Source organism: Eurosta solidaginis, chromosome 4, assembly GCF_040869045.1.
Source record: "Eurosta solidaginis isolate ZX-2024a chromosome 4, ASM4086904v1, whole genome shotgun sequence".
Taxonomy (NCBI): domain Eukaryota; kingdom Metazoa; phylum Arthropoda; class Insecta; order Diptera; family Tephritidae; genus Eurosta; species Eurosta solidaginis.
In genome coordinates, this window is record NC_090322.1 from 118,270,828 (window position 1) to 118,283,901 (window position 13,074).

Below are 13,074 nucleotides of genomic sequence, written 5' to 3' on the forward strand. Positions count from 1 at the left end.
CCGTTCTCTGAGGCCCTATTCAGTAACTATGAGTTTTAAAATGTACATTTTTCTTTCATACAAATTATATGAAGAAAAAGTGTACATTTTAAAACTCACAGTTACTGAATAGGGCCCGTGTTCTCCGTTCTACTTGTCGGCTATTATTTGACAGGTAGGTATGACAATGCAGGAATAGAAAGATTTTTCACTTGTATGTATTCACAATGGTAGAAACCGTAGACAATTTTTCACATATGTACTTTGACAGTAAAATGGAAAACTTTCTACGTTTTCTATGGATTCTAGACAGAGAGAATACCCCTATTTTTTATACTCAGTGTGCTTTGCACACAGAGTATATTCACCCCTATCATGCATTTCGACTTGGATTGGAATTTTCTGTTTGGAAACTTTGGTATCATGCGTTCCGTTTCCGTTCAGTTCAACTTCGAAATTTACAATTCTGCCTATCATGCACTTCGATCGTAGCTCCGTTTTTCTAAGTTGCAATTTTGTTGACGGAGAACTTTTTGTTTTTTTATTTAGCTGTACAAATTTTATTAATTTGCGTTATTTTTTTTAATTTTCTTAAAATGTAAGTAAAACTTATATTTAAAAGTTGTAAAGCTCACGATATTTCCAGTTTTTGCGCTCGAATGATGTTTTTTGATATGCTTTCAGGTCAAAAACAACAACAGCAGAGCAATATGGAAAATTGGCAGATATGATGGAGAGTAAGCCAGATATAGCCAACGGTTTCCACCAGCGTCCAAAGGAAGATGTGCAGGCTTTTTGGGAAGAGGTAGCATCTCATTTAAATGCACTTGGTCCACCACCAAAAGACTCTAATGTATGGAGAAAGGTAAGGTATTAATTGAATTGAAAACGAATTTGTAAAATCTAACGTTTTGTTACAGGTTTGGATTGACTGGAAGTGCTATATCAAACGAAAGCTAACTAGCAATAAGAAGGAAATGATGAGCACAGGGGGAGGGCAATGTCGTTTACAACGTATAAGTCCACTTGAGGAGAAAATTGTGTGTTTAACGGGGTTGGAAAGGTGTACAAGTGGAATAAGGAATGCCTACGATTATGGCGATAGTGCGCAAGACGCAGACCGAACCACCGAAATGGACATTTCGACACATTCAGACGATGTGCCTTCAACCAGCAGAGCTAGCATCCATAACAGAGAAAGAAGAACAGAAAAGGAGAGCGCTGCATCGTTACTAAGGGAGCAACAAGATCTCCAGAAAGAATTTTATTCCGAAACAAAAAATCGTTATGAAGCTGCCGATGGCAAAATGAAGGAAACTGTGACATATTTGCGGCGAATGAACCGCTTTCTAGAAGTTATGGCAGACGCTGTAGCAAAGCAGCTTCAAGAGCAGCAACGACACAGCAAGATAAAGGAAAACCTGTTAAAAGAAAAGGTGGAAATAAAAATTCGAATGCTAAAACTAGATCCCAATTATAGAGAAGACTCGGAATAATTGTATACCTGATTTTTGTTTGTTTTTGTATTATCTTTAATAAGCAACTTGAGAAATGAACTGAATGCCATTTTTTTATGTAACAAAATGTCATATGTACTGAATTTAATTCTTAAATTAACATAGATAAATGAATTGAAGAAAAACATGAAATATTAAAATAAAATTGTATACATTTTGAAAAGAAGAAAGTATGTTGTCACGAATACGATTTGCTGTTGAAGTAAATTCAGGGTCATTGGTTTGTTCCTCTTCCTCTTCCTCTTGACGGTTTTCATTATCAAATTCTATCGGATTCAAATCTTCTACTTTGTAGAAAATGCAAATATTGTGTAGTGCACAAGCTACATTTATAATTTCACTCGCTTTTTGAGGCGAGTAATGTAGCCCTCGAGCTCCCAACAAACATCGAAAGCAGTTCTTTAAAACTCCGATCGTCCGCTCTATAATATTTCTAGTTTTGGAGTGCTTCATGTTATAATTACTTCGTCGGCTGCCTTGACTTACGGAACGATACAGAGTCATTAGCCAAGGTTGTAATGGATATCCAGCATCGCCTTGAAAAAAAGCAAATAACTATTTTAAATTGTCTAAGAAACGTACATATATGTATAACTAAATACCTAACAGCCATGTGTTCCTTTCACCTTCACGATATCGTCGTTCCATATAGCACCTCAGCTTGCTCAATCCCCATACATGAGCGTCGTGATTGCATCCAGGATACCTAGCGTCAATGCTTCTTATTCGTAAATTTTCAATTATGGAATTGATTTCATAAAATACAATCCTCACCACCATAGCATTGATGCTATAAAATCCTTTTCTATTGTAATAAAGGAAAGGTTCATCGGATGGCTTGATTATTTTTATGTGCGTGCCATCAACGCACATGATAACACCTGGGAAACCAGCCTTCGTAAAAAATCTTGTTTTGCTTCCTGCTTCTCTATTTCATTTTGCTCGAATTTTATCCACTGTGGGCATAGCTTCCGCTGCATTATTTCGAGAAAATTTGACAGCCACTTTCACACGGTTGACTGTGCCATTCCAACATTGTAGTCTGCGCCAACTCCATGCTGGTAACTGCCTTCCGCAAAAAATCTTAAAGCGGATACTACAATGTTAAGCGGAGATAACGAGGACAAAGTACTTGCGGTCGTTTCTTCCGCAAACGTATATAGGACATACTTGAATGCGTCCTTATTCAGACGAAAGTTTTTTTTGAATCTAAATAAGTAAACGAATTGTAAAGAAAATTGTCTACTTTCACGTGCAATTACTTACAGCCCGTCATTCATCTGGATGGGATCGCACATATCTCGCAATCTTCTCCTTTCAATTCTCACCACAGCATTCTGAGATGCGCTGCTCTCCTCCTCAACCAGTAATATCGCCGCGGATAAGGATTCCATACTTACGTTTAATAAAAATAATAACAATATAAAAATTTTACTTTTATTTATTTTCTTTGAACAGCACTAATTTGTGTATTTTTGCTTTGTTATGTTCCATTTTCACATATTTCAAGGCAAACAGCTGATTTCGAAAGAGTTATAGCTCTTCCTCTTCTTCTTTCAATCCAATTGCAACGCATGATACCTACTTTCGACTCCGGCGGAGCGTAGAGCGGGAACGTAATCGAAATGCATGATAGGGGTGATTAACTTTGATTGGATAACGGTTGGTTGTACAGGTATAAAGGAATCGAGATAGATATACAAGGCTGTAATCGAATCCAAGTCGGTTTTGCGTTTTGTCGGAATAACAAACCAATATTGATTTAAATTGGTGTCATAAAACCGATTGATTTTGCTCTTTTCGAATGTAAATAAAAGCGATGTTCGAATCAGCTGTTTTGCGATGCACCGGCAATTTTGATGTTAATTTTTTTGGCAAAATTTTATAAAATAGTTTTTTTGTGCATTTAAACAGAAATAAACAAATTTATTGACATCAAAATGACATCAGCAGTTGTAGCATTTATATTATTGGAAGAAGAAAGTTGCGAGAGGGTCAAAAAGGAAAATTTTGAGAGATCACAGCAATCCATTTAAGTTGCCAGAGGCAGCGTAATTAAAAGTATTTCTTAATGTGGGTTTCTAAATATTTAGAGTGTATTTGCATACTATTGCATAAACAAAGAGGCTATCCGAATGGTATTGGACACCAATGAAGGACGCTTAAATGGCTCGAAAGTTCTGCCAGTGATGCAATTAGCAGCTACGTTACGATTTTTAGCTGAAGGATCCTATCAAAGATCAGTTGGCAAGGATTCTAGCATGAGTGTAGGTAGAAGTACGGTGTCAACGATTTTAGATGATGTGCTTCATGAAGCGCTTCGCAATATCTGGATGTTTCTCCATAAATTCAGTCAAAATACTGTTTTGCTTTGAATTTTTCTGTTTCCCCCTATTAAGAATGAAAATATATGTAAATTTAGATTTATTTTTATAAAATAAACCTTTATTTACTGACATTTTTAGAAAATACTCAACTGCAAGAGAAATACAACTAGGAAAAAAGGAAATGCAACAGCATTTAACCGATTGGATTGTTTCCGATAACAAAATCGATATTATTGGATTCTGTGACACCTAAAACCGACACTAATTCCAATTCGAACATTAAACCGATAATATTGGATTTCATGACGCCAAAGTAATTATTTTGTCGTTTTTAAATCTGATTCCGACAACAATTAGATTCCGTCACAGCCCTGATAGACTTCCATATATCAAAATCATCATTATCGAAAAAAAGTTTTATTGAGCCATCTCCGTCCGTCCGTCCGTCTGTCCGTTAACACGATAACTTGAGTAAATATTGAGATATCTTCACCAAATTTGCTACACGAGCTTATATGGCCCCAGAATGTATTGGTATTAAAAATGAGCGAAATCGGATGATAACCACGTCCACTTTTTATATATATAACATTTTGGAAAGCACAGAAAACCTGACTATTTAGTCAATAATACAACTAGAATGTTGAAATTTGACGTGTGGACTGATATTGAGACTCTTGATAAAAATTTGGAAAAAAATTGTAAAATGGGCGTGGCACCGCCCATTATGATAAAATCAATTTGACAAATATTATTAATCATAAATCAAAAATCGTTAAACCTATCGTAACTAAATTCGGCAGAGAGGTTGCGTTTACTATTAGGAATGCTTTGAAGAAAAATTAACGAAATCGGTTAAGGACCGCGCCTACTTTTATATAAGCGATTTTTAAGATTCGTGGACGAATAAAGTAAGCTATATATTTGCAAAAAAGAGCTTTATATCAATGGTATTTCAGTTCCCAAGTGGATTTATAACAATTTTCTGTTTCGGGAGCCATAACTCGAAGAAAAATTAACATATCGTAATGAAATTGTGTACACATATTTTCCTTATAGCAGAAAATATTTCTAGTAAAAATAGACAGGATCGGTTAAGGACCACGGCAACTTAGATATAAAAGAAGTTTTAAAGTGTCGTAGACGAAAATAATAAGCTATAACTTAGCAAAAAATAGTTTTGAATCAATGATATTTCCCTTATCAAGTTTTTTAGACGGGCGGTGCCACGTGTTATATAGGAAAGTAATTTATCTGACATGAAATGTACAATTGAAGCTCACGCTGACTATATAATGCTCGGTTACACCCGAACTTACGACACCTTTACTTGTTTGTATTTAAAGAAACTATTTTTGAATGACGAATAAATTTCATATTTTGTTTTTCTTCGAATAATAAATAAGGCTGTGTGCGAGTTTGCCTAAATTGCACCTAAATTGCTTAGATGATCGTATGTACATTTCAACAGATCGTCGAATTGTTGTCGTTTTTCACTGCCGATAAATTTGCGCGTGTTCAATTTTATCGTCCGATTCTGTATTTACTGTGAAAACATTTTTTATTTTTGCGATTGACTGAAAAATTAATTAATTGTGTGCAAAAGAAGCGCACTTTATGGGATAAGTACGTAAAAGCATAAACGTAAGCGTATTTTTGCGATAAAGTAAAATTAAAGAAAAAAAGCTGCCGGCCGATAATCGGTTGCAATTTTAGCACCAGCCCGGCCGATTTCATCAGCTGATTGTAATTTTTCGGTTTATCGGTGGCCGTGTAAGTGTACCCTTAACCACTATGCTATCCTGCTTGTATTTGTTTTCTTGCTTATTTCAGTTTATCTCATTTTACTACCTTTATATTAAGTCCCTTTCATGTTTGTCCCCTCATTTCCATACGAATTTTTGACCCACGGAAAAGTCTTTTTCGGTAACTTCCCGTTGAGCTAGACACTTGATACTTAGAACATAGTTCAGATCTGGGGGACATTACAATGCAAGTAAAAAAAATCCGGTAGGTGGCGCAAGGCTCGAGATATACACAAAATTAATTTTAAAATGGAAATTTTGCGATCGACTTTTAACTAAATTCTCGGTGATCCAGAGACTTGAAAATTAGCACATAGTTTGCGAGTCGATGGCACTACAATTCGTGGAAAACTAAATGCCGCCAGGTGGCAGACGAATCGATATAAACGAAAATCCCTGAAAAAACCGCAGGGAATCTTGCGATCGATTTTTAAGTAACTTCCCGGAGAGCTAGAGACTTGAAACTTGGGCTGTGAGGCAGAACCCGGTGACAATGAAATATTTGATCAAAAAAATTTCGCTAGGTGGCGCATGGATCGAGATATTAAGAAAATTAGTTTTGATTTGGGAATCTTTCAATCCATTTTTAACTAATTTCCCGGTGACCTAGAGACTTGAAACTTGGCACACAGTTCGAGGCTTGGTGACAATACAATTTACAGAAAACAAAAATCCGCTTGGTGACGCGCTGAGTGAGATAACTATAAATCCTTGAAAAACGAGGGGAATCTTGCAATCGATTTTTGAGTAGCTTCCCGGTGAGCTGCAGATATGAAACTTGAGCCGTAAGTCAGAAACCGGTGATAATGCAATATTTTACCAAAAAAATTCTGCTAGGTGGCGCATGGATCAAGATATTAGGAAATTAATTTTAATTTGGGAATCTTTCAATCCATTTTTAACTAACTTCCCGGTTACCTATATACTTGAAACTTGGCACTTAGAGGCCTGGTGACAATACAACTTATAGAAAACAAAGTTCCGCTAGGTGGCGCGCTAGTCAAGATAACTGCAAATCCTTTAAAAAGGGGGGGGGGGGGGGGGGGGGAATCTTGCGATCGATTTTCGAGTAACTCCCGATGAGCTAGAGACATGAAACTTGCGCCGTAAATCAGAACCCGGTGACAATGCAATATTTTACCAAAAAAATTCCGCTAGGTGGCGCCTGAATCGAGATATTGGGAAAACTAGTTTTAAATTGGGAATCTTGCAATTGATTTTTAACTAACTTCCTGGATATCTAGAGACTTGAAACCTGAAATATAGTTTAAAACTCGGTGACAGTGCAATGTTTGATTAAAAAATTTGAGCTGCGTAACGCACAAGTCGAACTATTTAGAAGATTAGGCCATACCTTCATGGCTAGCCTCCTGAGTGTTGCAGGCGTTGTAGAATTCCACCTCGTTGAAGGACCAACTCAATGCACGTCCTTGCATACTTTTAGGCGTTTGCGAATTTCACCACGATTTTTAGCTGTGCAAATTAAGTAGCTGACAAACGAGGTGGAATTCTCTTGTTATGATGCGAGGTGGAATTCTGTTGTTTTCGCCAGTGTTGTCAGCGAAAATTCCACTAATTCTCTTAAATCTTGAGAATTAAGTATGGGGATTATCTTCAAGTTAATTCCGATTAAGGCAGTTAATTTTGGACTTTCGTTCGTCTATCAGCCGCTTATCATGAAGCTTATTATACTTGGATTTTCTTTGGTGAATTTTTGGGAGCAATGACCTAACAAGTGTGAATCAAGGGTTCTGGTGAATGAACTATTAGTGGTGGTGCATACAGCCAAGAGGTAATTCTCTAAATAAATTATGCTATTACTAGACTTTAAAATTTTCTAAAATCTATTAGCACAAAACTGTTATGCTTATTAAGTTAAGCCAGAACTCCATGGATAGCCTCTTGGGCGTTCGAAAATTCCGCCTCGTTTGTTAGCTATTCAATCTACACAGCTAAAAATCGTGGCGAAAGTCGCATACGCCTGAAATTTTGAAAGGACGCGCACGGAGTTGGGACTTAAAGGCCCAAGTCCTTTCAGGCATTCGCAACTTTCAACACACGGAGGGATATCTATGGCTCGATCACCCACAATTATTGATGCTACATTAAATAAAAATTGTTAATCCTGTCCCATCAATAAATATGGATATGCCTTGCCAACCATGACTACCTACTTTTAACCACTTTCCCCTAAAATTCCAACACCATCAAAAATTTCGGTGTCAAAAAATTCAAGTTTTTGGGATATTTTTCAGGGTGGAAAAAATGTCCCATAAATAGAATGAGTACGAATGAACCAAAATTAGTGTCTTGCTTATGAATATCCCAAAACAAGGGAAATAAACAAAAATTATTTGACGTGCCATTGTCGTTGGAAATTTTCAAAAATTCAAGCGTAATTTTTGCAATTTTGCTTGAAATTATTAATTATTTGAGTTTTAATTGTGAAAAATATCAAAAAAAAAAGTGAACAAACGGTGAAGCACTCTTCCTTTTCATAAAACAAAAGTGGAACGGATGACCATATTTCTAAGAACTGCCGTTTTCATCGCCGCCATACAGTGAGCACTCCAAAAAAATGTGTGTTATTATCCCAAATTTATATATTATGGTGTCCAACATAATATAGAGATGCAACTGCGCTGATGCATCTATATATTATGATGAATACCAAAACAAGTGAAGTGCTAAGTTACTGACAAATTTCAGGAAGATTTTATGGTGTCACCGTAAAATATATATGTGCATGCGCTTGGACTTACACATATGCATAATGGTGTATATCAAAACGAGTGAAGTGCCAGGCCCCTGACAAATAGCGGACATCCTGGGCGACACTTGGACTTTATATAAAAAAGTAATTAAAATTTCATAACTGCCCATCAAATTAAAATGACATCAAACTTTTTCCCCGTGTTACAGGATGATGATGAAGGCAACACATATCTTATATACGAACAAAAAATTCCAAATACTAATGATAAGACAATTTTTAACGATCCTTTGGAAGATAAGAGCTGCGGTTTGAAAACGAAAAAGCAGTTGTCCTTGAACCAACTTAAAATTTACTGACAGTGGAATATCACATCGTTTACAATATATCATACGAAGTTCCTGTTTTATACTTTCGCATATACCGGGACGGTGAATGGATATTAAATCTTATCTGAGAATTCATCGTAGACAAGTTACGAACATGAAAAATAACGTCTACCGCCATGGGTGCCCGAACGGAGCACAGCGTGCAGTTCATCCTCAAATCAACACATTAGTTAAGTAGAATACCAGTGTTTGAAAACGGTGAACTAATTTTCAGTATTACAAAATTGCTTGAATTTAAATTTGGAAAATATTTCAGCAACAGAAAAAAGCAAAGCAAACAAAATTAATTTTTTTTTTTCATTTTACTTCAGATATTACTTGAATGGATGCGAGCTGTCGTCGTCAGCAGAAAAAAAACTTGAATATTTTACTGTGCTTTGAAGCTATAGGTATTTCATGATCAACTATTTCTAAGTAGATACACATTTTTCAGTTTTTTAACAGCCGAAGTTCTGGTTTCGAATTACTTGCTGAAAATAAGTAAAAGTAATTTTTTTTTGCGGCGGCCACCGTGGTGTGATGGTAGCGTGCTCCGCCTGCCACACCGTATGCCGTGGGTTCGCAGCCCGGGCAAAGCAACATCAAAATTTTAGAAATAAGTTTTTTCAATTAGAAGAAAATTTTTCTAAGCGGGGTCGCCCCTCGGCAGTGTTTGGCAAGCGCTCCGGGTGTATTTCTGCCATGAAAAACTCTCAGTGAAAAGTCATCTGCCTTGCAGATGCCGTTCGGAGTCGGCATAAAACATGGCGATCCCGTCCGGCCAATTTGTAGGGAAAATCAAGAGGAGCACGACGTAAATTGGAAGAGAAGCTCGGCCTTAGATCTCTTCGGAGGTTATCGCGCGTTACATTTATTTTGTTTTTTTTATTTTTTTTTACTATTTCGGGAGAACTATTTTATTTTCAAAGGGACATACAAACAATCGTACGATGTATTGATCGTAATAGCCTTCATGTATGAGTAGGTATTTCTTGTTTTTATGTTGTTTTAACCCCCGACACACATACATATATACGCATGCTCCTACTGAAAAAAAAGACAAATACGTACGTACAAAATCTGCACCTCCACCGGTAGCTTGGTATATGTACTGGAGTTATTCGGGGTTTTTTCCGGGACCAAAGCACGGCATTTCAATGTAGCATGGCTCAATTTCTCTCGGATCGTTCAAAATTTGTCACAGTGAGTAGCTCCTTGTGGAGAGACTGTCCCTCGTTCGGTCCTAGAGACTAGCACTGCCCATCTACCGAAGAAATACATATTTATAAAACGGGCACATATATGTCACATGCAAAACGCGATGTTTTAGGCTAACCCCTAATACTTGTTGTCGACGCGATTTATTTGGCAATAAAAAACCCCCCAGCGGGTTAGGGGATCAGAATATACCCGTGCTAGGTATGCCTGTCGTAAGAGGCGACTAAAATACCAGATTCAAGGGGCTGTGTAGCGCAACCCTTCAGGTTGCCAGCGCAATATATAGCTTCTCCAAACCCAATTGTCAACCTCACCTATCCGCGGCGAATCCTGTTTCACTAACAGACGAGGCTCTGGCGACCCCAAACTCCTCATGGAACTTGGAGGTGGGGATGGAGGTAATGGCCTGAAGGTTTAATGTGGACACATAAATCGTTCCCGAGATGGTCGGGCTAGCACCTTAATGGTGCTGTGGTACCGGAGCGTACCGGATATGTATCCGGCAAAGGACCATCACATCGATAACACTACCCAAAGCCTTCGGGGAGGAACCTTATCGCTACAACAACAACAACAACGCGATTTATTTAAAACATGTTTGGCTCCTTTCCGTTCACAACCAAGAGCGATTCACGCCACGTTTAAGCGCACCTCCGTTCCTTCCTCATCTATTAGCACCAAAGCTGGTCTGATAGCCAGAAAAATTTCTCGTTTGTTGTAGCGCTAAAAGGCGCCTGAAGTTAAGAGACACAATCTCACAAGCTCGAAATGCCCGACCACCAACATTCATGTGAGAAAGATCATAAGATTACTCACACCGTGTGCGCCGTATGTCAACGATAAAGACACTCCCCGAAGGCTTTGGGGAGTGCTATCGATGTTGATGGTCCTTTTCTGGATATAAATCCGGTATGTTCCGGTAACAAAGCACCATTAAGGTACTAGCCCGACCATCTCGGGAACGATTAATATGACCACATTTGTAGTGTACTCACGACTATTCAAACGCACATGTCGAGTTCTATTTCACAACTAACTTTATTTCAAGGTATTCAGCTAAATATACATAATTTGCAATATGAAGATCAAAGGTAGATGAGTGTATAATAACTCTCTTTTGCATATAAAGATGTACATGTGTACATACATATTTATACCGAACAACATTAAACCTTCTAGGCCATTCCGCCCTCCCCACCCCCTGGTTCCATGAGAAACTGTGGGTAGCCAGAGCCTCGCCTATTAAATATGTGTATGATACACTCATATTTGTAACAGGATTACCCACGCGTAGGTGAGGTTGACAATTGGGTTGCGGAAGCTTTGAATCTGTAAAGCTTTGCTTATCAACCCCTTGAATCCCACTTCAGCGCAATGCTACCGGCCTACGTAGGTTACAAAAGATTAAGCGAATAACCGTATAAACACCTTAATACCTTAGAGAATAACTATTTCAAAACCATAAGCTGGTTAAGTGGATATCATTGCGTAACTCACGGGTGAAAATAGTTAATCCTCAGGTGGCCGCTGCACTTATTTACGCTAAAACTGCATGGGTCCCTGGATGATTTTTTTTAAAAGAAGGCCAAAATTTGCAAGCGTTTGTGTTCGAAACATTTATTTCAATGGTATTAGTTAAACTAAAACAATACTTACTAAGTAAAGGTGTATAAGTTCGGGTGTAGCCGAACATTATATACTCAGCGTGAGCTTCAATTGTACATTTAATTTCAGATAAATTAATTTTCTACATAACACGTGGCACCGCCCGTTTAAAAAAAATGTATCCACATTTCCTCTTACAATAAAACTTGATAAGTGAAATATCATTAATTCAAAACTATTTTTTGCTAAGTTATAGCTTATTATTCTAGCCTAACCCCTTTTAAACTTGTTTTATATCTAAGTTGCCGTGGTCTTTAACCGATCCCGTCCATTTTTACTAGAAATATTTTCTGCTATAAGGAAAATATTTGTACAAAATTTTATTGCGATATGTTAATTTTTCTTCGAGTTATGGCTCCCGAAACATAGAAAACTGCTTAGTCAAAAAAGGGGCGGCGCCACGCCCATTTTTTAAATTTGAAGTTCTTCCTATTTATTGTTATAATTCCACTTGGGAAATGAAATACCATTGATATAAAGCGCTTTTTTGCAAAGATATAGCTTATTTTATTCGTCCACGACCCTTTCAAAAATCTTTTATATAAAAGTGGGCGAGGTCCTTAACCGATTTCGTAAATTTCAAAGCAATTTTGTTACGATAGGTTTAACTATTTTTGATTTATGATTAATAATATTTGTAAAATTGATTTTATCTCAAGTGGGCGGTGCCACGCCCATTTTAAAAAATGTTTCCAAATTTTTATCAAGTCTCAATACCAGTCCACATCTAGGTGTATTGTTTACTAATTTCCAAAATTTTATATGTATATAAAAAGTGGGCGTGGTTATCATCCGATTTCGCTCATTTTCAATACCAATCTATTCTGGGTCCAGATAAGATAGTGTACCAAATTTGGTGAATATATCTTAATATTTACTCATGTTATCGTGCTAAGGGGCGGACGGACATGGCTCAATCAATTTTTTTTTTCGATACTGATATATGGAAGTCTATATCTATCTCGATTCCTTTATACCTGTACAAACAACCATTATCCAATCAAAGTTAATATACTCTGTGTGCAAAGCAACATCAAAATTTTAGAAACAATGTTTTCCAACGAGAAGAAAATGTTTCTTACCGGGTCGCCCCTCGGCAGTGTTTGGCAAGCACTCCGACTGTATTTCTGCCATGAAAAGCTCTCAGCGAAAACTCATCTGCCTTGCAGATGCCGGGGTCGGCATAAAACAAGTAGGTCCCAACCCGCCAATTTGTAGAAAAAATTAAAACGAGCACGGCGCAAATTGCTTCTCTTCTTCTCGGCCTAAAATCCCCTCGGATATTATCTTGTCACATTTATTTATTTCTTAAATTATATATACTTCATTTCATTTTCGTGAAAATCTTACATTTGAGTCTAGTTAGAGAACCACAAGTTGTTAATTAGATTTTTTCAACTTAATAGCATTTTTTTATCGCCCCTCAGCAGTGGGCTCGCAAATACTCAGTGTATTTCCGCTATGAAAAGCTTTTCAGCGAAA

At 37.2% G+C, this 13,074-nt stretch overlaps 1 protein-coding gene and 1 long non-coding RNA gene across 2 annotated transcripts; one reads left to right on the forward strand and one right to left on the reverse strand.

The window, feature by feature from the left end:
• Positions 1 to 382: 382 nt before the first annotated feature.
• On the forward strand, positions 383 to 1,657 carry LOC137248142 (uncharacterized). Its single transcript, XM_067779011.1, has 3 exons — positions 383 to 577; positions 664 to 844; positions 900 to 1,657. Coding segments are annotated over exons 1-3 (759 nt in total). The 5' UTR covers positions 383 to 575; the 3' UTR covers positions 1,476 to 1,657.
• Positions 1,494 to 3,461, reverse strand: LOC137248143 (uncharacterized). The gene is made up of 3 exons (XR_010952091.1): positions 2,763 to 3,461; positions 2,099 to 2,705; positions 1,494 to 2,032 (listed from the first exon to the last, which is right to left on the reverse strand). It is a non-coding gene; the product is annotated as an uncharacterized lncRNA (long non-coding RNA).
• Between the last annotated feature and the right edge of the window lie 9,613 nt (positions 3,462 to 13,074).

What these genes read in the sequence shown, in the direction of transcription:
- LOC137248142 (XM_067779011.1), top strand. An exon ending in ACTCTAATGTATGGAGAAAG is followed by an intron (nt 845 to 899) that starts GTAAGGTATTAA and finishes GTTTTGTTACAG; the next exon opens with GTTTGGATTGACTGGAAGTG.